General features: G+C 40.1%; 1 protein-coding gene across 3 annotated transcripts in view; it reads right to left on the bottom strand.

The window, feature by feature from the left end:
* The window catches only part of sik2a (salt-inducible kinase 2a), a 90,280-nt gene that overhangs the window by 9,148 nt on the left and 55,272 nt on the right, over window positions 1-25,860 (bottom strand). For all 3 annotated transcript variants that reach the window (XM_028810263.2, XM_051932268.1, XM_051932269.1), the window contains exons 5-9: window positions 19,112-19,236; window positions 9,116-9,239; window positions 6,177-6,403; window positions 5,580-5,732; window positions 5,246-5,407 (exon numbers count right to left, since the gene is read on the bottom strand). In XM_028810263.2, the coding sequence (XP_028666096.1) occupies window positions 5,246-5,407; window positions 5,580-5,732; window positions 6,177-6,403; window positions 9,116-9,239; window positions 19,112-19,236 (791 nt within the window). The remainder of the gene's footprint in view (window positions 1-5,245; window positions 5,408-5,579; window positions 5,733-6,176; window positions 6,404-9,115; window positions 9,240-19,111; window positions 19,237-25,860) is intronic.

Raw genomic sequence — 25,860 nt, 5'->3', positions numbered from 1 at the left:
AACATCAACCCCTTAATCTATGTTCTGAACCTGCTTCTTTGCATTCAGGGTCATAGGGTGCTGAAGAATATTCCTGGAATCAGGCCACCGGGCAGCAATCAGCCTTGGACAGAATGCTAGTCCACAACTGGGAATGCATACACACATACAAAGACACAGTCGTTCGCACCAGGCCAGTGCAAAAACTCTTAAACAAAACAAAAAACAACTCTTTTTAAAAATTAACATTTGCATTATCACACTTATAGGTGTTCTGTTGTTAACAAATGTCCAAGATAAGAAGGAATTTGGATTGCTTCCCATTTATAACATGATTAACACATTAACTTTATGGATGGTTTCTGTACGTCAGTTTATTTCACCTGGATACCAGGAAAGCTAGATAATCACACTGAAAAACATTTGAGCATTTCAATGTGTAACTAACTACAAGTTGTTCTGCCTTAGTTAGAGTTCACTTGGTTTAATACTATGTTATCAAAAAAATAGTTTTACACCAATAAACAGACAAATAACAAGCAGTTATACCCTTCATCAGGTTTACTTTAAAAATGCATTCTTAACATACCCGTAGCATCAGGAAAAAACAAGAAGCAGACATACATGATGAAGGTAAGGTATGCAGTGTGGTTTCAAATCCAACACCCTGACCACTAATTCACTGAACTGACTTCCAGCGAAACGCATTATTTTAAAAAAGGCATCATGTGTGAAGTTAATGCACAGATTTCCAATTAAAACCATGTTCTAATATTTCTTTATTTTTTTATGATCCAAAACACAAAAAAAGGCATCATGTGTGAAGTTAAAGCACAGATTTCCAATTAAAACCATGTTCTAATATTTCTGTATTTTTTTTATGATCCAAAACACAAACACTATATATTTTCAGTCTAAACTACTAAAGAAACTAGCAAAGATGGGAGGATATGACTGAGCAGCCATTAGGCCTCATTACCTGCCATCCCTCACACATTAATATAAAGCACTGGACAGCTGACATCAACAACTAAACAAACTAAATGAAACCATCAAAGACACAAACTAATTAGCATGTACACTGTAGTAATATTATTGTAGCATTGTAGTCATTGAGCAGTCTCGTTTTACTAGTCCAACTTATAAACTGACAACTATTGCACACCTTTGAATGATCTACTAGTCACATGGAGGTTAAGGAGTGCAGCCTCATAGCTTCAGGGGCCCATGATTCAAATTCATAGTCTGGTCAGCATCTCTGAGGAGATTTGCATGGTCTCCCATGTTGGTGTGGGTTTTTTTCCATTTACTCCAATTTCCTCCCATGTCCCAAAGACATACATGATACTGTATATTAGCTGGGAATTCTGAATCAGTCTAGTGAGAATGTTGAAGTGAATGCTACATGTGCGTTGTAACAGCCCCATCTGGGAACTAGTCCTTGCTCAATGGTGCTGAGGTAGGCACTAGTCACCTGGCTTTCTACAAAGGGAAATCTAGGTTCAGAAAATTAATGGCCATGTATTTTGATTCAATACACCTGTTGGAAAAGATATTATGCTGGCAAGCTTATTATAGGGACGAGCTGGATAAATGTATACAAAGTTTTGCTGCAGTTTCTTGAAAATTCTATTTGTAGGGGGACACGCTAGCACTGAGGTCAAAGTGTTTGCCTTATGGTTTGAGTGCCCTGGTTTAGAATTCCTTGCCTTGTTGTCCAAGCGGAGTTTACACATCCCTGTGTCTGCATGGAGTTCTCTAGTTTTCCTCTTATATTATTAAAGACATGATGTCAGGTTAATTGGAGATTTTAAATGAGTCCCGTGCAAGTTTGGGTGTGTGTGAGTGGGGCCTAGGAAGGTTGGTGCCCTGTCTAGCCAGAATAAACTCCAGCCCTCCACAACCCTGCAATTAATTAAGCAAATTTAAGAATGTTATGTTATTGTGTTAATAGAAGTTACTTAAAGTTTACAGTCCCCAAAGGCTTTTGGTATAATGCTATATGTTCAAAACCTTTCTGATTCTAAAGGCAAAGTTCTCATTAGCTTGGAGTTATTTGTGTTCAGTGTGGTTTATATTAATCGATTGCTCAATGCTGTTATATTACTATCTTTGGCACATCAGAGGCTACAAGTGGCTTGCTTCAGCGCTCTCTCTGTGTGTGTATGTGTGTGTGTGTGTGTGTGCGTGTGTGTGCGTGCGTGCATATGCTTTGAAGGACTCCTCCTGCCCAACTGTCTTTTTTCAGGACCTCAGACAGCAAAACACAGAGAAAGACAGAGAGAGAGAAGGCCAGAAATGCAGGGGGCAGGAAGTATCATGCAAGGCTGGCAGACTTGTTCAAGGCATCCCGCCGGCTGACAGAAAAATGGACATTAGAGCCTTGGAGAAGCAGACCAAACCCATTTCTTCACTACAGAACAACTGTTCCCACCCCATGGAAAACATGAGCCAAAGGAAATAAATTTCCAGATGCAGAGGTGGCTCCATCAGGGCCTTATGAGAACTGACAAAAGCAGAACTTCTTGATGGGCCACTACCTCCCTTTTTTGCATGCCGCCTGCTACTGAGTTTTAGCTTTTAAAAAAAAAAAAAAAAAAAAAGGAACAAACTGAGTGAGTCAAAAAATAATGGTGACATATGAATTTCTGTGGCCTGCTCTAATTCGCAGATTGAATTAGATTATTGTTATTCTTTAGTGCAAGGTTCCTCCTCGGCACTTGTGTGTGATATGATCTGTTAAAAAAGAAGTAAAAACTTTACTAGAGGTGCTAAAATTGTTTCAAACATACATAAACAAGTTGCTTTATAACGTAGATTTATAAAATATCCCTATGTAGCAGTTCTAAAGGTAGACATTATTTTCTGCTAAGGAATACAGGAGTTTTGAGGTAACGTGATTATGCTTACATATGAAGATCACATGCAAAAATTTCACTGTGCTCTGTAACGTGACAATAGTGACCTAACATACCTGTAAGTGTGCCCGTGCGCTTTGTGACCAATTAGCTATCTACCCACCAACTGTTGACAGGACACACCCAAATCTCCTCAATCAGAAAAAACAGTCTGACCGAGTACGATTCAAAAATGGTCACAGGATTCATTTAAAATAGTAACCTGAAAAACAGAAAGGCCAGCAGAGCTCCCTGAAGTTGATCATAGTGGTCACTGTCCCCTCTGTGCAGCTGTCATTTCAGGCAGTCAGCTCATCTTCTCAAGAGGGGACTATGTGGTTACGTAAAACAATGTACTTCTGCGAAGATGCCAGTGAGAGGGCACCTTTCCATTACATAGCAAATCAGGAATCTCTAATCCCACATGATCCAGGGGCTTTGACAGAAAAAACAGAAGTAGAAAGGATGGTACCGAATGCAGTGGCAGTTTACAGTTGATTGGGTACAGTCACCTGGGGTCAAAAACAATACTACAGGCACAGACTGCCATGCCAGCAGGTCAGTGCTACATTCTTTTGTTTTTACTTTACTCTCACCAAAACAAAGAAATAAAGAAAGACACAAACAAATAATCATCCCTTGGACACGATGTGCTCAACAGTGGTTTTCTTTATTAGCCGGAGGTAAAGGAACATGACTCACTTTTGGTTGAGGCCTGAGCCAGAGGACAAAAACACATCTGTGTGTTAAAAGTAAAAGTCATTTTATGCAGATGAACCCATATTTTTATACTGCACCCTATAATACTGATCAGATCCTCGGTAGCTTTGGTAATTCTAAAACATCAGTACTGCAGTTAAAAATCAGATTCAGCCTCAGAGAACTTATTTTTTTATGTGGGTACCCCCATTTGTTTTGACCTGCAAAACACTGTTCAGCTTTTATCATCATTATAATTATAATATTTAATGCTGGAATTTGCAGAGGATGATAAAGCCAAATAAGCGGAGGAGTCAAAATTTAACACTATAAAAATGCAAAAAATAAAATCTTAACCAGAATTATATGTTAGAAACTCAAACTCTAAATCAAATCAAAACGCTGTGCAGCCTCACTTTTACTTTTCAGTGCCCCACTCTGGTATAGCAACCAACAGAGGAAGCGTCACTAAGAGTTTCTGAGTGTGCCAGACACCTGCAATCCCACTGGGTGCACATTTAACAGCATGCAGTGATGGTTTATTAAATCACACAATGCAGCTGGGACCTTACATTAAATCATCCTTTGCATTTGAATAATTATTATTAGCCAAAATGGTATTACGACTGCAAATATAGTACGCCCCCGCTTTACTGATATCAAAGCCTACATTCCAGAGTCTTCAACATGGTCAGTGTAATACAAGCCCATAGCTGAAGGGAAAAAGAAATCTGTAGGTGATGCATTTTAAGCAGGAATAGGTCACTGAGGCCATTTAGGCACAAATGTGCCACGACGTATAAAACTGTATCTTTTTGCAAAGTGAGTAAAACATTGTTTTGAGGACACCTTAGAAACAAATGTAGGTTAAATGACTCATCTGGTTAACAGTTCTGTTAAAGAAACAAGTTCAAATTCAATTCTTGTACCCCGGGACCTGAGCCAGGGCAAAATGTTACAGTAAACACTGGTGATCCACTTGGTCCGTGTCAGATGACAGCATAACTGGGTTATTAAACTGCAGTCCAAAATGACGTGCAAACTCCAGATGTTCCAGACTTGTTTACTCTACTTGCAGGTTAAGGTTTTGACCCATTAAGATGTGCTTTAGAGATGAACCTTAATATTAGGGTAACTACTTAATTTATACTTAACTCTTACAACACATAGATGCAACAAACACATACCCCCCCCCCAAAACCCCCAACTTATCAAGTAATTGTCAGTACCAGTGCTCAACGTAGCAGTCTAGCCACTGCAGCCAATCACACATCTTTCAGAAGTTATGATTCTGATATTCAAGGATGTTCCTGATGATGATCACCTTTAGGGATCTACTGTGTGCATTAATGGTGACTGTACATCAGGTACTTAAGATTAGATTCATATGGAGGTACTCAGCATTACATTGTGCCTTAAAAAATCCTAATTAGAGTCAAAGTTCATTATAGCAAACATTGTACACACAGAGCTACTAAGCTTGGTCAGGGTGGATTCAGACCAGGCTATAGTGCAAATTCTAGATTTTTTTTTTAATGTGACAAATTTTAGTCTGGAAGATACAACAATGTAAATATGCCCAATGACAGAAGATCAAAGAAGTATGATGAAAACACTTCATTGGACACACATTGGATTCTATAAGTTGCCTGCCTTCTACATTTACTAACCTTTGGGGTATTAACATCTTCCTCCATGAAGCTGCTGTCAGTAATGCGAGGAGGCTGTGAAAAACTGTAGGAATCAACAGCGGAGGTTTGCGTCAGGACAGGAGGGCAAAGGAGCCGGGTGTTCTGTGGTAGGAGGCTGGGCTGGGGCCCTACTGGACTAGCCTACAATCGGACAAAGAAGCATGTAAACTTAAGGGTGATTAAGCAAGCTTGGGGTCAGAACAAAAGTCTAGAGGTGCCACTCAAACTAGTGAGTTTCAACAAAGGACAGGCAGGCAAACAGGCACTTTGGAATCTGTCTGGGCATGAGACAATTCCCATGTTGGAAACCTACCTTGACAACTGCTTGCTCAGCAATAGTGCTAGGCCGTCTCTGCTTGGCATCCAACCGCTGGTCCACAGGAAAACTACTCCGATGAGACTTGAGCCGTTCCACCAGTAGATAGTAAATAGCAGCAAAATGATTATAACTCTTGTTCTGTAATGACTGTCGATAAAGAACAGAACAGAGGTAAGGGTCATTGTTAACCTTTTTTTTTTTTTAGTTTCAGACATTGAAGACTGACAGATATGTGAACTATGCTCTTAAGTTTTATGAAGATCTTTAAATGAAAAAAGGATCATTTTTACTGTATAAACAGTCAAGAACATGTGCATCGCACATACCAGTTTAATGTAAGCTAAATGTAAAATTGCTGTTGTCTCTTAGATACAAGGCACAATTTACAAAAGTGATCGTTGAATAAGCAAGCAGACAAACAGCAGACAGATGTCCTTCGTATTCCATCAGCATCCAGTTAATGATCTTTTGGAACACATGTTAGGAACCAAAACCCTTGGGACTGTCGGGAGATCACAGATGTGTATCCAAAAATATCTTTATGCAAAATGCTTAGGCTTTGTAGGTACATTTAATGTGAAACACACTCACCTCTATTGTCTTATGTTGGTCAATCCCCAAACTGTGCATGAGTCGCAGAACTTGTTCATTGTACTCTCCAACTCTATGCTCGCTGCCTTCAACAACAGCTGGCTGGTAGAGCAAGGGTCGCTGTAGGGGAACTTCCATTACCATCCATTTATGCTCCTTGATCTGTGCAATTGTCAGTCGCTTGGAAGGGTCCAGAACCAGCATGCGCCGGATCAAATGTTCACAGTCTGCAACCCAATGGTCAGCAAAACATTAGCTTGAAGAAAAACTGAGCACTTGCACAAGTAATCATTGATTATGAGATTATGATAGTAAGGGGCACAACGACATCAGGATGACTCAAGGCAACAGTAACTTTGTAGTGTGGACAGAATTCTAAACTGGATTATCTGCTATTATTCAATATAAACTATTTTAGATTTGGAAGGACAAGTTGAAAGGCACCAAAGAAGACTGGCTTGCCTTTTGGTGGCTGAAAGCAACTAACTTGCCTACCAGCAGCCGTCTCTCCTACCAATCAGATAAGAACGTTTTTTAAAGATTATCACATATCAGTGAAGATTTAATAAAACTAATTAGACTTTTAATGAGAAAACTGGATCATTTGGCAGCCACTGGCAAGTGGTTACCCTGGAAAGCACATTGTGAATTTCAGTTTTGTCAGGCTCTGTCAAAACAGACCACTCAGTGAATGAATGCCACATCGGAGCACCTGTACCCTTTAAAGGATTTCAATAACATAAGTGACTACTGGGCTTTAATTCTGGTCTTTTTGTAAGATGACAACACTGCTTCACTCTACATTATGTCCTCATACAAAGGCTCTACTCACTGCTCCTTACCCTCCCTTACTTGTTCCTGATATCACTGATGGCAAGATCTTTTGCACACACTAGGTTATGTAAAAAGATCAACTTAATCTCAGACTTCGGCATTAAAATAGAATTAGCTGCTTTGACATTCTGACTTGGAAATCAGCCTCACTCCGTCTCTAAAGAGCCTTTGCTGAGGGGGGAGAGAGAGAGATCGCCTTGGATCGCTGCCACTGAAGGAGTCAAACCACTGAATCTGCAACATGTCAAATGCTCTGGGGCTCTCACTGCTAGGCTGCACATTAGATGTGAAAGAATGTGCAGATAACTTTAGATCCATTAGGAAAGCAAAGAATAAGGTGCAAAGCCCACCACCCTGGACAGGTATGTCATATGGCTTCCGGACTAGATGGAACAGAGGAATACTCATGGGCGTCTTGTCATTGCATGTCATTTTGACGTTTCTGCATTTTAAACTTTAGAACTTTGTTTCGTATATGGCTAGACAATATGTAAATGACATGAAAGTATCCACAACCTTCACTGTAAGGGCTCATGCCCTTCAAAAGCCAATCCGGGATCTTTTGCATATTGACATGGCTCAGCTCTGCTGAGGTCGACTGAATGCCATATCTGCCCAGGGTGCTGATTTACATATGCACAGAAATGAAAAATGTATACAATTTTGAAAAAATAAAAATATGAAATATAAAAATAAATTAGATTCACTTTCTTTCCAAAGCATCTGCTCTTTATTATTAGGAGAGTCTAAGTCAAATTCACAGGCTTCTGAAATGACATTAGTCATGACATTGCTTGAGGCAAAGCTAAGGAAAGAAAAGGTTTAATTTGGGGAGTAAAGAAAACATATTAATGTGTACAATAATTTATGTCTGAAGAATCTCATCTTGGATTAATTTGTTCATTTTAGATCAATAAGTAAATCTATATGTGATAACGTTATGATGCCTTCATGATAAAGCTCAAGGAGTTCCTAGTTAGCTTTATGCCATCAACTAGTACTGTAGACTGAAAAGAAATGACTTGTTTTGGTGGGCAACTTGCCACCACCAAAGTAATTTGCAAATCAACATGAGTTTAACATGCTACTGTATTAAGCACCAGTAGCTTTAAAAATAATGTAGAGTTATTATCATTTCATAAAGTTAAAAAATTTAGAGTACACTGCTGGTTACCAGTAGATCCCACATTCTTCCACATATTTCCACATATATTCAACATATTTTAATATAACCATTTTGATGTTTGATAGACTTTTACCATTGCCCCAACAGCACTTTGATTTACCAGAATTTGCCAACATGAAAACCAAATAACAAAACAGTTCATTACATTTATTTCTTGCATTAGCCATGCGATCCTGCACCAAACTACATCTATCTCAACTATAGCAATCAGTATTTTTCAACTAGGTTTGCACACATTTTTTACAACTCCACCTCAGATAGCCATGTTTTTCTACTTTTAGCATGTCTTCTCCTCTACATATTGCTTGCAACCATTACTTTACCTCTGGTTATCTGTGCACCAACCGATGGGTCTACCTATTTCATCTCTTGTAATAAACTTCTAACTAATACCTCATATGTCTACTTCCTTTTCCTCCATCATTGCATAGTTTCCCTGCCTTGACATCATATGCTTAGGAAACTATTTTCCAAATTGCCATCTTTGATCCTTTATCCAGTGACTGACGCTACAACTGCTGAATGAATCTGACAAAACTTAGTATAGAAACAAAGCTGTGACACTAATAAATAATGTACGTTAAATGTAAAAGCTGGTATCCATCCCTAAAGCACAGTGAAAAAACCAAACCCATAATTACATCAGCCAGGGTGCCCCATTTCAAGTTTTTTTTTTTTTTTTTTGCCAAGTGTACCGATTTGTTATTGTTTCTTGCTTAGTAACAAAAAACAAACAAAACAAACAAACAAAAAAAACAGGACAGTAGGACAGTACAGTATACCGTATAGTATACATTTAAGGCAAAGCTAAAATTTTGACTTGAGGCTACTGGCCATTCTGTACCCATTGTACTGGCTCCCTGTCGAGCCAACACACATTCACTCACTTGCAGCAGCTGTGATATGAAAATAATGTTACCTTCTGACATGAAGTAGGGGATTCTGAACCTGCCCTCTAGGACCCTCTGCCGCAGGACAGGAAGCGTGGGCCCATCAAAGGGTAGTGCTCCACACACCAGCACATAAAGGACAACACCCAGGCTCTGTGGGAACAAAGTAGAATGGCATACCGGTCACTACAGTCAAAAGTGGACAAAGCATTTTTCAGTAGTAAAAAATATGGAAGACATATTATACACATATTAGACAGTCTGGAAATCTATGAACTCTTACAGTTTTTAATCTTTTGCTTGGATCAAAAGGCAGCACTGTGGGGGCTCAAATGTGAGACCAATTTAAGTTAAAGCCACATGGCACACAGGCATCAAGCCAAAGAATACAACAGCTGGCCTCACAGGTCAGTCTCTGCCGCTTTTGAAGCATCGTTGAGGGTTGATAAAACAGTGACGTGTGTACGCTCATCAATGGCACTGGCCGGCACAGCTCTCCAGATGTAGCTGGTCTGTGTGTTACACTGTGCCAAATCTAACATAGGCAGACAGGAGTCTGTGACCACCACTGGACTCAATTTATGTCTTGCCTAATTGACAAGGAGACCTAAAAACCCAGCTGCTGGAGAGCACATAGCAGCAAGTAGAATACTCTTCTACTGCATTTTAGGCTACAAACATTTTTCCTCCACCATTGCAATATGTGGCAGATTGTGCAAAAATGAAGCCTGTCTGTCAAAATGTGCAGTCCTATAAATATTGACGGTATAATACCAAGGACATGTAGATGAGTATTGGTCATATTTATTTCCTGATCATTCTGGGCACATTATATTCAATTACTGCAGGCTGGCCAGTTGTGGCCACTGTTCCAGCTGATCTACTGGAGCAAAGTCCATGGAAAGACAGTGTTGGGTGATTTACACGATCTCTGATTACTACCCTCTAATAATAAGACAACAAGTTTTAAAGACCTCGAAATTTCCTTCAGTCACATTACCATATAAAAAAGAAAACTGTGTTAATTTACACTACTTAACAACAAATGCTGTCAGTAAAATCAATATGGCAGAACATCTATGAGACAGGACAATGCAAAGTAAGACAAAATGTCATAGCTTCAACAGTTTTAGCTCACAAATGCAACAGAGAAGAGTCATGTCCTTAGAATAATCTGAATGCTGGGACTGGAGGAGCTTCAGGGCTTTACAGAGGAGCGCAGCAAAGATGACTGAATGCTTGCCAAAACGGAGTCTTTGAAACAGATACACAGTGAGGGCAGTTTCCTTTCAAGTCCAGCAGATCAGCTTTGATGTCGACAGTTTTGCAGTCATTTAAAAATTACTGGTAGTTACTAAAATGACTATATTTGATTAATATCCATCCTCCCATACATCATCAGATCTTGTTTTTTTTCCCCTCCCCATTACAGAGTGGCGGAGAACTAGGGCTTATCCCAGCATCAAAGCAAGAATTAAGTTCCATCAGCCACTCCTTCACAAAGCACACTCACACCAGGCCAACTTAGTGTTGTCACACAACTGTATGGGAATGTAGAAGGAGACAAAAGGGCCTGCATATACTCACTGGACGTAAGAAAATAGTTCAAACTAAACTCAGAAACCATCTGAGATGGGAACTGAATAAAAATCTTTGTACTAGCAAATGTATTTTTCAACCTAAATTGTTAAGAGTGGTTTTCATTTATGATAGACACTTGGCTGAGGCTTTTTGGAACAAAATGGCTATATAGGTTATGGCTTGTGACATGGGCCAAGGTGCTCGTGGGAGAATCTCTTCACGCTTCAAGTATGTGGATTAGCCCTTTTGATATTTATGGCACCACAGGAGGGGAGAGGAGAGGTGTGGAGGGTTTGGGGGTTTTAGCCAAGAAAAAAAAGAAAAGCCTTGTTTTAATTTCACATTGCACTCTCTCTGATACATAAACATAAACCTGTGGACAGGCTCCAATCATACTGTGAAAAAGTCAGGCCTCAGCTTTACTTTATATTAATTTAAAATCCACAGTATTATTATTCATTTCTAATACCTGTCTTCCCATGGTTATTGACACATAAAAGTTGGTACCTATCCCGGTAAAACCAAATGTAAGACAAGGCATTCTCTGGCATTCTAACACCGGTCAGACAAGAGTGACCAGTCAATTTACTCTTTGGATTGAGAGTGAAACCTAGAGCTCCTGGAGGAAAAGGCAAGTGATCATGGAGAGAGCATTCAAAGTCCACAAAGGAGACACTCTGGGCATGAACTGAACTGGGATCCAAGAACTGTGAGAACTCAATACAACCTCTTGCACTGTCATGCCTCCATTTAATTAAAAAGCCTTTTACTTTGGTAGAAATACATTTTTTATAATGATGTAAGTAAAAACACAGTGATGATAATACACTATTAACCCAACACAATAAAACCCATTTATTATTATGACCTGGTAAGCAAACAGGTAAAAGATTTTAAAGACCAGAAGACTTGCAAACAAAATGATAACCTAAATGCTAATCAAGAGGTTTGAACCAGGAAGTCCATCCATCCATCCATTTTCCAACCCGCTGAATCCGAACACAGGGTCACGGGGGGTCTGCTGGAGCCAATCCCAGCCAACACAGGGCACAAGGCAGGAACCAATCCTGGGCAGGGTGCCAACCCACCACAGGACACACACACACACACCCACACACCAAGCACACACTAGGGCCAATTTAGAATCGCCAATCCAGCTAACCTGCACGTCTTTGGACTGTGGGAGGAAACCGGAGCACCCGGAGGAAACCCACGCAGACATGGGGAGAACATGCAAACTCCACGCAGGGAGGACCTGGGAAGCGAACCCGGGTCTCCTAACTGCGAGGCAGCAGCGCTACCACTGTGCCACCGTGCCACCCACCAGGAAGTCAAATACCAATTAAAGTCCGTTCTGTGAAAGCACAGTTTTACTCATTTATTTGATGTACATTTTTATATAAATCAAAACGCTTGGATGCCACAATATATGCAATGCTGCTGGTTAAAATATTAGGTTCATGTGACATCAGGAGTCACACTGAGGTTTCATCATGGGTCCAGTAACCGCCAACAAGATGGCCACATCTCAAAAAAAAAACACACAAATAATTCATAATATACTCAGAAATACGGAAAGTTAATGACTTCATCAATCTGTCTATTTGCCTATTTCTTAATATATTGAAATAACCTGGCAACTGAATATGCAGTTTATATAACAGATGGGTGGGCAGGCAGACAGACAGACAAAGGAAAAGGGGAACTGAGTGGAGAAAATGAACCTAAAATGTCTGATGGTTTTGAAATGCTTTGTCTTTTGCATGTTGCTTCTTATACCTCATTTTTACTTAGTTGTTTAGTCTTCAACTTGTCAAGTCAAGTCAACTTTATTTATAAAGCACTTTACATACAACAGCCGCTGAACTATGCAATTATTTTCTACCTTTAAATTTCTGCAGTATTACAATGTTCTGTTTCTTGAACGTTTGCAAGCTATTTAATATGGACTGCTGAAGGCGCATATTGAACTCAAAAGATTTTAGAATTCTAGAGAAGTTTAATAAGAGAATTAATAATTCCAGTGAAATATGTGGGTGGGATGTGCAATTTCTATAATAGCTGGGGGGGGGGGGGGGTTCTAGGAGTGTCACATGACTAGTATGCCATGTGACTGAGTTAATGCATGCAGATGACAACCCTGGAAAGCATGAAAATGAATGGAAGTAGCCTGGTTGGATGGATCATGTATAAAACTAGACAAAAGATGGAAGCTTATACATGCCAACACCACAACGGGAAGAGTTCAAGTAGGTCATCAGTTCAACTGTGTTAGAACTTGTTGAGACTGGAGTTAATGCTGACGAACAGATTGTGGTCCACTTTTTGTTATCATTTGTTGAGTTTCCAAAAGCAAGTCAGACTTTCAGTTTTCACATAAACGTTTTGCTCTTTTGCCCCAAATCTGAACCAATGAAAAAAAGGTTGCCTTTGAAGGAGTTGGGGGTTATACTCATTATGGGCTTAACATCATTTGCTTGGAATTATTGGGTCCTTTGGATCTTCCAAATTGTTGACATGTACTTGTAATATCAAGCTATGCTTGTACCAAAGCAGACCTTATACACATCACAAAGATTAAATAAAAAACACTGTCCAAAATAAGCTTTCTTACAGCTCAAATCCACAAATTCTGAAACGATTACATACAAACAAGCTTTAACATATGCAGCATCATTCTATAATGTAAAGCACAATATTCCAAAGCACTTTACTAAACTAGGCTGTACATTTACAAACACAGGCTTAAGTGACATAATCAGAAATGCGGCAAGTCAAAGGTAGGGGACAACACAAGGATAAAAATGACAGAATGGTGTGGTTCTTTAGTCTATTTATTACATCTTCTCTACCTATGTTTTTCTAAGATTAAATTATTTGCCATTAATAATAAAAAAAAAATCATAAAAAAGCAGTGGCAAAAATGAGCAGTAACACTCCACTCACCCCACCTGCTCAAAATTTTCCTGTAAAAGAATCATTGATGCTCATGCTTACTGGTGAGAGGTGCCTGTCAGATGCATTTAGCCCAAAAGCAGATAGAATTGAAAAAGGGAATAATGATGAAATAACATTAGTAGCACGACATGGAAAAGCTCCTGACCAAACACACAAAAGCTGGCTATTTCTCTGTATTGGAGCCAAATATTTCATTGATCTGTACCAAGAAAAGTTCAAAACTAGATTAAAGAAAGACGATTTCCAGAACTTTAGGGAAACTTCCAGTGAGATTTCCAGTGAAAGGATAAAATGGGTTTTACAGTTATGGTACCCTGACAAAATAACCTCTGCTGGATAAAAGTCAGGGTAAGAATACAGAGGACCAGGAAAAGAAATATGAGGCAACAGGGTCATATTATTAGAAAGAATAGAGGACATGCAGTTACAGACATTAGTTGACATAGCAAAGACTAGAGGACAATCCCAAAACATACGGAGAAAAGTGCCAGGGACATTGAATGAATGTAAGTGACAGATGGGATCAATGGCCAGATGCACACCATAAAGTTTAAGGGGTGAGGTACAGGTGAAGTACAAATTTAAAACTGAATATGCTAATAATTTGGGTTTTTAGAGGTGCAGTGATATTGTTAAGTATAGCTTTCCACAAGATGGGAGAAAGAAAGAAGGCTATGTTGCATATGTGGATGCCACTAGATTAAAGGTTGAAGATAACAATCACGAAAAGTTTATAAAGAGGTTAAGAAGAAAGTGCAAAGGATATTGGGACCTGTTTGCTTTAAGGACTGATCTGAAGATAGAGAAAAGTAAGAAGGAGAAATAGAAAACCTGGACCTCAGTAACTGAATGTTCTGAATTCAGAGTATTCATCCATCCATCCATCCATTATCCAACCCGCTGAATCCGAACACAGGGTCATGGGGGTCTGCTGGAGCCAAACCCAGCCAACACAGGGCACAAGGCAGGAACCAATGCCGGGCAGGGTGCCAACCCACCGCAGGATACACACCCACACACCAAGCACACACTAAGGCCAATTTAGAATCGCCAATCCGCCTAACCTGCATGTCTTTGGACTGTGGGAGGAAACCGGAGCGCCCGGAGGAAACCCAAGCAGACACGGGGAGAACATGCAAACTCCACGCAGGGAGGACCTGGGAAGTGAACCCAGGTCCCCAGGTGCGAGGCAGCAGCGCTACCCACTGCACCACCGTGCCGCCCAGAGTATTCATAAATGTCAAAATTGTTTTAAAGCCTTGACAAGCTCATGGGTGAAAAGAGACTTCTATACCCAACTTAATGAATCTTGCTTTTTTGCAGCTCAAAGGCTTAGTGCACCCCTTTGCTCTGCCCACCACAACATATCTCAATGAAGAAGAAAGACTCCCAAAATGTGGCCATTTGTATCCCTTGTACCCATGATATAGAAAACAATTGGTCCACCTGCTTGTTGAGGAGAGATATTTCAGCCCACGCTAGAACCATTCAAATCTACTCACTTGCCTTATTATTTCTGTCAATTACATATAATTGCTCTGAGGCAGGTGGGTGCAAAATGGAGGTGCCACAGGCAGCTGTTCTGCAATTTAGCAGTGGGCAGTATATTTGATCTGGACAAAATAATGATTCTTCATAATACCAGGATACATATTCTCACAGCTGGCAAAATAATAAAACTATACCCTACAGTATACACAAAAGCAAAAAATATGAAATGAAGAATATTTGTAGAATAATTTCAGTAGCATATCATGCCACTTTCTAATATGTTATGCAACCTTTCTTAGCAAAATGTTTTGTCAAGAGCAGCTAAATAAAAATCAAAATAATATAAGCAGGACTTAAAACACTGTGGAAGTGACTAGGAAAGAACTATAGGAATGAGAGTACAGGGAGCTTTTCTTGACTGCATCAAACACAATGTAGAAAATCATGGTTGGGAGACAACTCGCACATATTCACTCACATCTAGCCAGTTTACAGGTCAATTAGACTAACATGCAACAGTTCACCTAACTTCTAAGCCTACTTTATTCCAGCTCAGGAGGTTGTAGGGAAACAGCTTACAACTACAATATCGAATGCAAGGCATTACAATCACCCAGTAATGGATAAGCGAGTCTTTGGCAGGACACGATATTATCAACTGTCACAAAAATATTTAAAAGTATAAAGAAAACAAAGTCAGCAGAGCTTTAGTACACGACTCAGTGGTTACAAGCAGACAGCCTGACTGAGACCACACTGGAGGAATTATATTTCTTGGTTTCACATCGAACAAGCAGGAATTTAGAAAATGAGTCTACTGATAAGACCAGTCTACACTCTTTGACATGCTGATTAATGGTGATCAAGATACAAGAGGATTATGGATGGGAAAGAATGAAATATTTAAGTTATTATTAAGAAAAAGCAGTAAAAGTGTCTGACCAGTGAGATGGTTTAAAATAAACACCCTTTCCAATGACAATGAAAGTTAGACAACAGTAAATGGCTAATTGTTGTGAGACCTGTGAAATTTAATTATTTCCACAAAATTGATCATCTTTCACTAAAAGCTGTATATGATACTTAACCAACAGCAACAAAGCAAAACAAAGTCCAGAAATGTCTTAGATCAGGAATTGGGCAGATTCAATCCTGGGGGGCTGCAGGTTTTTGTTCCAACCCAATTGCTTAATAAGATGCACTTATTGCTCAAGTAACACTTCTGCTTCACTTTAGTTGTGTCGCTCGTTAAGATGTTGAACCCTTATTGCTTATTTTAGTCTTAAACAGCTGTAGTCTTGGTTTTTAATTGCTCCTTATTAGCAATAAGATGCAAATGACAAAAGAAACCAGCATTTCTCCATTTAGCTTGTTTCCATTTACCCCTGTGTGTATTTATCATGCACTATTGGGTTTAATTAAATACTTGGAAGGAAAGTGAAGAGAAAAAAGTGAAGCACTGAGAATAACTCGTCTGTTTTGGACTTCAAATCATTTGGAGAAAGGAAAAGAAAATCTATGATATGAGAACGACTTGACAGGGCAGAGTTAAAGCACTAGCAAGCCATGAAATTAAATAATTGACAAGGATTCGTTTTTAATTAAGCAACTGGGTTGGAACAAAAACCTGCAACCACTGCAGCCCTCCAGAACTGACTTTGCCCACCTGTGTCTTAGATATTTAGAGGTTTGTTGAGATCTTTACAAAGGTTTGTACATTCCTAATGATATTAACATGAGGTTGGGATAGGCCATTGTCAATTTTAGGCTTGCAGTTTGTGTACAATTAATTTTGGGAAAAACTGAGGTTGACCCAATCCAGTTTAAAATCCAGATGCTCCAAAAGATATTAATGTATGTGAAAAATAACATAAAACGAGGCATCCAGATTTAATTCTTTTCTTTTTGTAGTTATTTTAAAGACTCGGCTTAAATTCCATTTCATACCACGTACTTGGGCCTCACAAGGATACTAATCTACCCATTAACTCTGGTAAATAATAGGACTTGTTTCTTAAATGAATAGTACACCCAAAAATATTATTTCTGTTACTTGTCTCATATGGTTTATAGTAATGGCAGAGAAAATAGTTTAATGGCATGTTTTTATGAAGAATAAGCAGTTCTTGATACAATGGACTTCAATAGGAATCAAAGTTGAACAAGCAGCAAACAATATGAACATGTCCATGAAAAAAATCACAATTTACTTGTGTCACATAATCCATGTGTCAGATGTCCAGTTGCATGCTCACAACGAACCAAGCAGATATATTCTAGCCAAAATACACCAATGAGTGAGAGGGAAGCAGGTCCTCAATTCAAAATGTTGTTCTCATCTGCGCATGCCTCCGTCTCACATGAAGGCTGTGTGCACTCTTAGCAAATCACTGAATGATGACCCCAGAGTAAAGCTGCGGTGTCTGGATATTAATAGGAGCCACTAAAGGTGGTCTTGACATCTAGTGAATAATCCAAATACAGTAATCCCTCCTCCATCGCGGGGGTTGCGTTCCAGAGCCACCCGCGAAATAAGAAAATCCGCGAAGTAGAAACCATATGTTTATATGGTTATTTTTATACTGTCATGCTTGGGTCACAGATTTGCGCAGAAACACAGGAGGTTGTAGAGAGACAGGAACGTTATTCAAACACTGCAAACAAACATTTGTCTCTTTTTCAAAAGTTTAAACTGTGCTCCATGACAAGACAGAGATGACAGTTCTGTCTCACAATCAAAAGAATGCAAATATATCTTCCTCTTCAAAGGAGTGTATGCGAAGCACCGCGGCACAAAGCTGTTGAAGTCGGCAGCTCACACCCCCTCCATCAGGAGCGCAGAGAGAGAGAGAGAGAGAGAGAGAGAGAGAGAGAGAGAGAGAGAGAGAGAGAGAGAGAGAGAGAGTTTGTTTTTCAGTCAAAAACCAATACGTGCCCTTCGAGCTTTTAAGTATGCGAAGCACTGTGCAGCATGTCGTTTCAGGAAGCAGCTGCACAAAAGATAGCAACGTGAAGATAATCTTTCAGCATTTTTAGACGAGCGTCCGTATCGTCTAGGTGTGCGAACAGCCCCCCTGCTCAATCCCCATATGTCAGGATCACAGATAGTCAGCGCAAGAGAGAGAGAAAAGTAAGCAATCTAGCTTCTCAGCCATCTGCCAATAGCGTCCCTTGTATGAAATCAACTGGGAAAACCAACTGAGGAAGCATGTACCAGAAATTAAAAGACCCATTGTCCGCAGAAATCTGCGAACCAGCAAAAAATCCGCGATATATATTTAAATATGCTTACATATAAAATCCGCGATGGAGTGAAGCCACGAAAGGCGAAGCGCGATATAGCGAGGGATCACTGTACACCCTTTCCAGTGGGGACCCAAAGGTAGAATTACAACACCCTCTAGTGATTTTAACTCTCATGTGCTCTGGATGTATCATTCAAAAGGATAAAAAAATCTATGCATGGAGAAAATAAAGTATGGGCTGCCTATTCAGCCTAAGTTATCACTTCCATTGTCAGGGTAAGAGGCACCCAGAAATACACCTGCATAGATTAAATTAGATTAGATTAACGTTACTAATCCCATGTGAAAATAATGTATATGTTCTTTTAATAGACTAGATGATGCTTTCTCTATAAAATAAAATAAAAAACAACAAGTAGTATGACTGAGCAGAGCTATATAAATTCTTCTACATACTATAGATGGATACTGAAAAATCAGTTTTGGGGTTTTGGGAAGAGTACAACCAGTTACAACAACACATAAAAGGCCAGTACAATATTAAAACACAACATTTTATTAAATTTATTCTGATACAGGGCCCTTCTTAGAAGGTAGGCCAAGCGCGTGGATATCTTAATAAAAACAAGAGGAGAAAAGCACAGCCGGATTAAAGAGTATGAAACCATAAATTAAGCAAACACAAAATATGTCAAGTTTACTAGTTACCAGTCCACTAACATCAATCCATTTGGTGAAAAGGGCCCTTACCCAAATGTCAAGCTGTGGACCTTCATACTTCTGCCCTTCGAACACCTCTGGTGCTGCATAAGGTGGACTCCCACACCACGTGGCCAGGGGCTCCCCAGCTTGGAAGAAATTGCCAAAACCAAAGTCTGAGAAAGACAATAAATAAACAAATAAATAAATACTGATTTTATTTATGACTTTGTCAAAGTTGTTCCAGTGATTCCCAGTACCACACACAAGAATTTATTAATCTTGGGAAATCAAATGCTCTGAAACTTAGAGCATGTTACGTTAAGATTAAAATGGGACTTTTGTGCTACAGTATATTCAAGGACAGACACACCATTGTTCGTATTGATGCGGAATGATGAGATTACAAGAAATATTTTTTTCTGAAAAGAACAATCACAACATTAATCTTGTCAAACAAAAAGATAACTATACCAACTGTGCCATTTGGGTTATTACTTTCTTTTTAGTCACAAAAGACACAAAAACACAAGAATGCCAGTGTGCTGTAATGCCCTTGGTGTCATGCACACCTCTTTAGCAGCAGGGGGCAGCAAGAACTTTCTTTAATGGAAGTAAATGAGTCACCTGCCTACTCTAAAGGGCTTTCACAAAAGCAGCATTAAAAGGTAACCAACCCTGGTGCTTGACTTCCTATAACCTCTGATTCAGCTCTGGATATATGTTGCTGATCTGACAGTAAAGAGAACTTTCAAGAGGAATATAAGCTAATTATGAAAAGGATGTTTGGAATATACAATTATTGCATTGCCTTAGCAAGACAGCTTTGTGAGACCTTGTTAATGATTCGCATTTGAATGCAAGTTGTGGGTCTTTAGGACCAGAATTATTATTGACATAGCCATTTAATGCAGTGAAAGACAATTAACCAACCGCACATTGCTAAGTAAATAGCTTCTGATGCTCATCAGAAGTCTGCATGAGGCAAATTAAGAATGCAGCCAAGCAAGAGACAAACCGGATTGGTCCCTTGGCTTAAATCAGACAGGCAATATTTTTCATTGTGTTTGGGACAGGGCACCAGCTCAGAGAGCTGGAAGAAGCACACAGCATTTGAAAGAAGCACACTATTGCCCATGGGTAGGTCTGATTGCTTTCTTGATGCAGAGTTTCTAAAGGTTTTGTTTTCCCTGCATTGTTGGGCAACCATTCAGTACCAATAAAAGAAACCTGTCAAGATATCTTTTGTGTGATATCAGTACGCATGTCTCTTAAGGATACACCTCGTTTGATTTTACATTTCCAACAAACTAACATCAGTGAATACAATACAATAATAGAGGTGTCATCTGGGATGTCTGCCAAAACATCAACATAGTGCATAATTTCCAAAATATACAATACACGGAAACTCTTCACTAATTCAAATTTGGGAAACATGGATTCACTTCCCACTGATTGAAAGAGACGCAGTGAATATACTTCTACTTTTTTTCTGCTTGGTTAACTGTAACTGTGAGTGGGCATACATTGAAGTGGGCCATGTAATGGAATAGCATCCCTTCCAGGACCTTAAACCTGATACTGCTGGGAGATTAATTTCAGAAAATGGATGGATGGAAACTTTTTCTCCCACTTTCTGAAACACACACATACCCTCTCAAAAATGCCCCCATACACACAATATTTTAATCCGTGTTCTTTATCTTGGAAAGCAAAAGTAGCATTTGGAACATTTTCTACAAAGTACTTTAGGTTCTGAATATGCTGATAAACGTGGAGAAGGATTTTCAGGACTGAGAAGAGCAGAAACAGAGGCCACTTGAAACCAAACTCACATCTTTTACTTAAGGAATGTGTTGATAAAACAGATTAACATACAGACACAAAACTAAATAACTGACATGTTAAACTGAGAAGTGCAGCTAGTTTCTAGTATTAGTATGTTGGATCTTGTGTTTACTCAGCCATCAGCGCCTCTCCCTATACCCTTGTCCTTGTGTGACAATTTTCCAGGACCTAGACCCTCTCCATTCATTCAACAGGACCACCTTGACTTGCTCACTAATTGATGCTATTCAATACCTTCGCAAAAAATCCACACTTGGAAGACAACTATCCAAACTCCATTCCTCCTTCTTGCCCTCAGACAAACTTGAGCACAGCTGCTTCTCATTAGTCTTATCTCCCCATGCAGGCTCTTAATGAAGCATTTAACAGAGCAAACCAATTAATTAAACAAAAGAACAATCTATCCCAGCAATTTAATTATCACCCTCATGCCACATGGTCAGCATGCAAAGATTTCTAAGCGAATGGGGCGGTGCTGCTTTTTAGAGACTGGAACCTTGCTGACGAGCTGTAGAAAACAACACAGACAAAATGTACTGCTTTTCCTTTCTTCTGTTTTTGGTTTTACAGCTGCAGACATCCAAGTTTTTCTGCGAAATGAGTGCAAGCTCCATCATGAAAAGTACATCATCAATGTCAAAACTTTGCATTGTTGGGCCTGTTTAAGAAGAAGAAAAAAAGAAACTTCTGTTGCCCAATAACCTCATGGTACCTCAGACTGTGCTAGTAAAACTGGCAGCTGTCACTTTGTAACGTGGCACATTCTCGCTTCATCATAATTCTGTGTGTGTGCGTCAGCATGTAATCCACTACTTGTGTACACACATCTGACTTCAAAATTGACAAAGCACCCTCTGCGGGTTGGCATGTGGGTTATGTGATATCACCTAGACCTGGAGACTTTTAAAACCTCTCTTTAATAATGTATAACTGTTGGCTGATTTTAATATACTGTTCTGGTCCAACATTACTTGGAAGCCTTACTCTAATGGACAGATCTGCTGATATCTTCTCTTATCTCTTCTAAGATGTTTTGTGACATGGTACACATTTTTCTATTCCTAATCCTTGGCTTTAAACATGGACAGTTTGTGCTTTGCCATGTCTTCCAAATACTACTCTTGTGGTCATCAGCTGGAAGGGCTGGGTCAGAAATATTTAGTGGAATTTCAACCAGCCTTACTGCTCTGTCACTGAATCCTTCAAGCCCATCATGTTCTTGTGTACCATTCTGTAGGTTTACAACTGTTTCTTCTTCATGTAATGAAATTTTCACTTCTTCACTATCCTTAAACACAGTTTTCGAAAGCCAGACTGATCTTGCTTTGGACTCAAAACTGCTATGTGAAGACATAACAGAACTGTGTGCATGTGCCAGACAGCAGTTTTGAAGTCGGTCAAGTCAGCAAGGGCTACAAGGTAAACTTTCCTAAGGCGTCATTTCTGCTGCTGTTCTTTCTTCTGCAAAATTATGCCGTGTTGAAGAAAGATGCTTCATGTAGGGATTTCTTGTATAGCAGAACAAGCCTGGGTTGAGTCAATTGTGTCAGCCAGGAGATGATCATGTGTCAGAATACATTCTTTGCTCAATTTTTTCCACATTGGCTCCTCCTCTAAGACATGCGGCAAGCATGTGGTGCCAGTCAGCAGATGAGAGCTGAGGTAAACAGAAGCTTTGCCTACTTTAGTGCCAAAAGGAAATTATTCTTGGACAAGCTGAACATTTTATTTTGCAGTTTCTCACTCCATAAACCCATGACTTGGGACACATGATACCTGGTATCTAGCTAGCACCTCATGTCCCATTACGCCGAGGGAAACTGATGGGGCTTACTGGCCAGTCTATAGGTATGCTTGCACGAGCACAACATCATCCATCCATCCATTATCCAACCCGTTAAATCCTAACTACAGGGTCACGGGGTCTCCAATCCTGCAAGGCAGGAAACAAACCCTGGACAGGGCACCAGCCCACTGCAGGGCGTGCACACACACACCCACACACTAGGGACAATTTGGAATCTCCAATCCACCTAACCTACATGTCTTTGGACTGTGGGAGGAAACTGGAGTATCCGGAGGAAACCCACGCAGACACGGGGCAAACATGAAAACTCCACGCAGGAAGGACCCTGATAGGGGATTTGATTTATTACTACATCTTGCAAAATCAGGTTAACTTTCCTTATTGAATGGTATGAAGATGTGTGCTATTTGTTAGAAGACATTCAAGCCAGTACTATGAAATAATGTTTTCTTTCACTTTACTTCTCTCTGCATCCAACTGCCCTTGTTAAGGTCACAGTGCTAACATTCTGAGCTGGGCATGCCAGTCCACCCTATTCTTAGCTAATCTCAATGTAATTATGGGGAATTAGAATATAAACAGAATCATACAATTGTGTTCTGGATATAATCTGATTCTTCTATATTAGTGGACTGCTCACTAAATTTCAAAACCCCTTAGGCTGCTCTCTATTTGGAGTAAGAACTATTCTACCTCTGAAAATATACTATGTTAACAAGCTGTACATACACTTAATTAAAAACAATGTTTTTTAAACGAATACTTGTCGATTTGTGCCAGTACACTTTCATAGCTCTTCATCCTATGTGCCATGACAAGCTGTTATGTAATTCAATTGAAATCAAGTCATGTGGTACACTGTAGACAAGCATTTCTGTAAGGCAGTTTTGTGTATCACAAGGTCTCCTCTGTGCAAACCGTTGATTTTCTCATCTGCAACTCACACAGAAAAGGGAGTGGACTCCACAGTAGGTTTATTCTGCTTTAACACAGGTTAGTTCTTGGTTTGGAAAACTGCAAGTTTAAAGTTACAATGGAGTTCTAGTGTAAAAGGGCTAACATCTCAACTAACAAATGCAAAGGCATATGTTAAACTGCTGCATAAATGCATATTGGAAAAGCCCATCATCCTCTGAAAATTGGCTTAAAGTCAGAGAAGGGGTGGCCTTGAAGCACAGTTACTAGTTTGTTAATTAGGAGCTATTGTTTCATGAGTCGGATCAGGCGAGCAGAAGCGTCAGAGGCATCTGGGTGACGCCTAATCATTTAAGGCTCTTTTGAAGTTAGCTTGTGTGCAGCTGACAGGTGCCAGCTCAGAGGTGAGAACAGAGGCCACATGTCAATATGTGTTTGACAGATTAGCAATCTCACTTCTCCGCTGTACCAAGCACGTTAATTTGCTCTTTACATGCAACTAAAATGAGTTTACAGATTTTTTTTTACTGGTCACATTCAACAGGCTTACTTAGTTCACATAATTTAACCTTCTCAAACACCCGGTTTCAACTTCAGAAATGGGTGGTCCTTTGGTCCCACGAAAGTAGGCAGATTTATACATACTGTACTGAACAGAAAAAAAATGCACTTTGATTAGCCTGTACAGTAATCCCTCCTCCATCGCGGGGGTTGCGTTCCAGAGCCACCCGCGAAATAGGGAAATCCGCGAAGTAGAAACCATATGTTTATATGGTTATTTTTAGAATGTCATGCTTGGGTCACAGATTTGCGCAGAAACACAGGAGGTTGTAGAGAGACAGGAACGTTATTCAAACACTGCAAACAAACATTTGTCTCTTTTTCAAAAGTTTAAACTGTGCTCCATGACAAGACAGAGATGACAGTTCTGTCTCACAATTAAAAGAATGCAAACATATCTTCCTTTTCAAAGGAGTGCAAAGCAAGCAGTCAAAAAAAAAATCAATAGGGCTTTTTGGCTTTTAAGCATGCGAAGCACCGCCGGTACAAAGCTGTTGAAGGCGGCAGCTCACACCCCCTCTGTCAGGAGCAGGAAGAAAGAGAGAGAGAGAGAGAGAGAGAGAGAGAGAGAGAGAGAGAGAGAGAGAGAGAGAGAGAGAGAGAGAGAGAGAGAGAGAAAAACAAAGTCAAAAATGAATACGTGCCCTTTGAGCTTTTAAGTATGCGAAGCACCGGTGCAGCATGTCCTTCAGGAAGCAGCTGCACACAGCCCCCCCTGCTCACACCCCCCTACGTCAGCGCAAGAGAGAGACAGAGAGAGAGAGAGAGAGAGAAAGAAAGTAAGCTGGGTAGCTTCTCAGCCATCTGCCAATAGCGTCCCTTGTATGAAATCAACTGGGCAAACCAACTGAGGAAGCATGTACCAGAAATTAAAAGACCCATTGTCCGCAGAAACCCGCGAAGCAGCGAAAAATCCGCGATATATATTTAAATATGCTTACATATAAAATCCGCGATGGAGTGAAGCCGCGAAAGGCGAAGCGCGATATAGCGAGGGATCACTGTATTCCCCTGCTGAAGACCACACATGGAGCTGCTTCTGTCCATACTGATTTTATACAGCACTGGGAGGGACCAACAAGTGCCCCTGCCTGGATGGATCTTGCTCCCTTACCTGGCCAGGGGGTCATGGGAAATATTCCACTGCTGTGCCAGGATATGGACGCAGGAAGATGCTGTTGCAGCAGCAGCTACACCAGGGATGGTATCCCAGCAACCTCAGAAGGACATGCCGATTGGGCTTGTGTACCAGGAATGCTGGGACAGTAAGTAACTGCCTGCTATGTGCAGAGCATTCCCATATGCACTGGGTGGTAGCATCGCATCTGGAGAGCTACAGTATGCACACCCACAGGGTAGCATGGGAGATGTGGTCATGGGGGCCTGTTCTGCCAGGGCCACCAGGCGAAGCCCTTAGAAACTAACCGCACAAAGACAACTGGGGTCATGAAAGACCTGGAAGTGCTCCCTGGGTGTAATAGATTTAAGGACCAGAAGTACTCCCGGGTCTAGAGTTAACAGCAAATCCAATGCTCATTGTGAGATTGAGAGGTGGAGTTGGATGTGGTGGGGGGAGTGGAACAGAGAATACCAAAAGAAAGAGCTCAGAACAGTTCAGCTCAGAAGATACTATTGAAATTAAAAATCCTCTAATTGAACTGTAACT

The sequence above is a fragment of the Erpetoichthys calabaricus genome, chromosome 9, assembly GCF_900747795.2.
Source record: "Erpetoichthys calabaricus chromosome 9, fErpCal1.3, whole genome shotgun sequence".
Taxonomy (NCBI): Eukaryota; Metazoa; Chordata; class Cladistia; order Polypteriformes; family Polypteridae; genus Erpetoichthys; species Erpetoichthys calabaricus.
The sequence above is the reverse complement of the archived record's forward strand: the minus strand, read 5'-3'. Positions and strand labels throughout refer to the sequence as shown.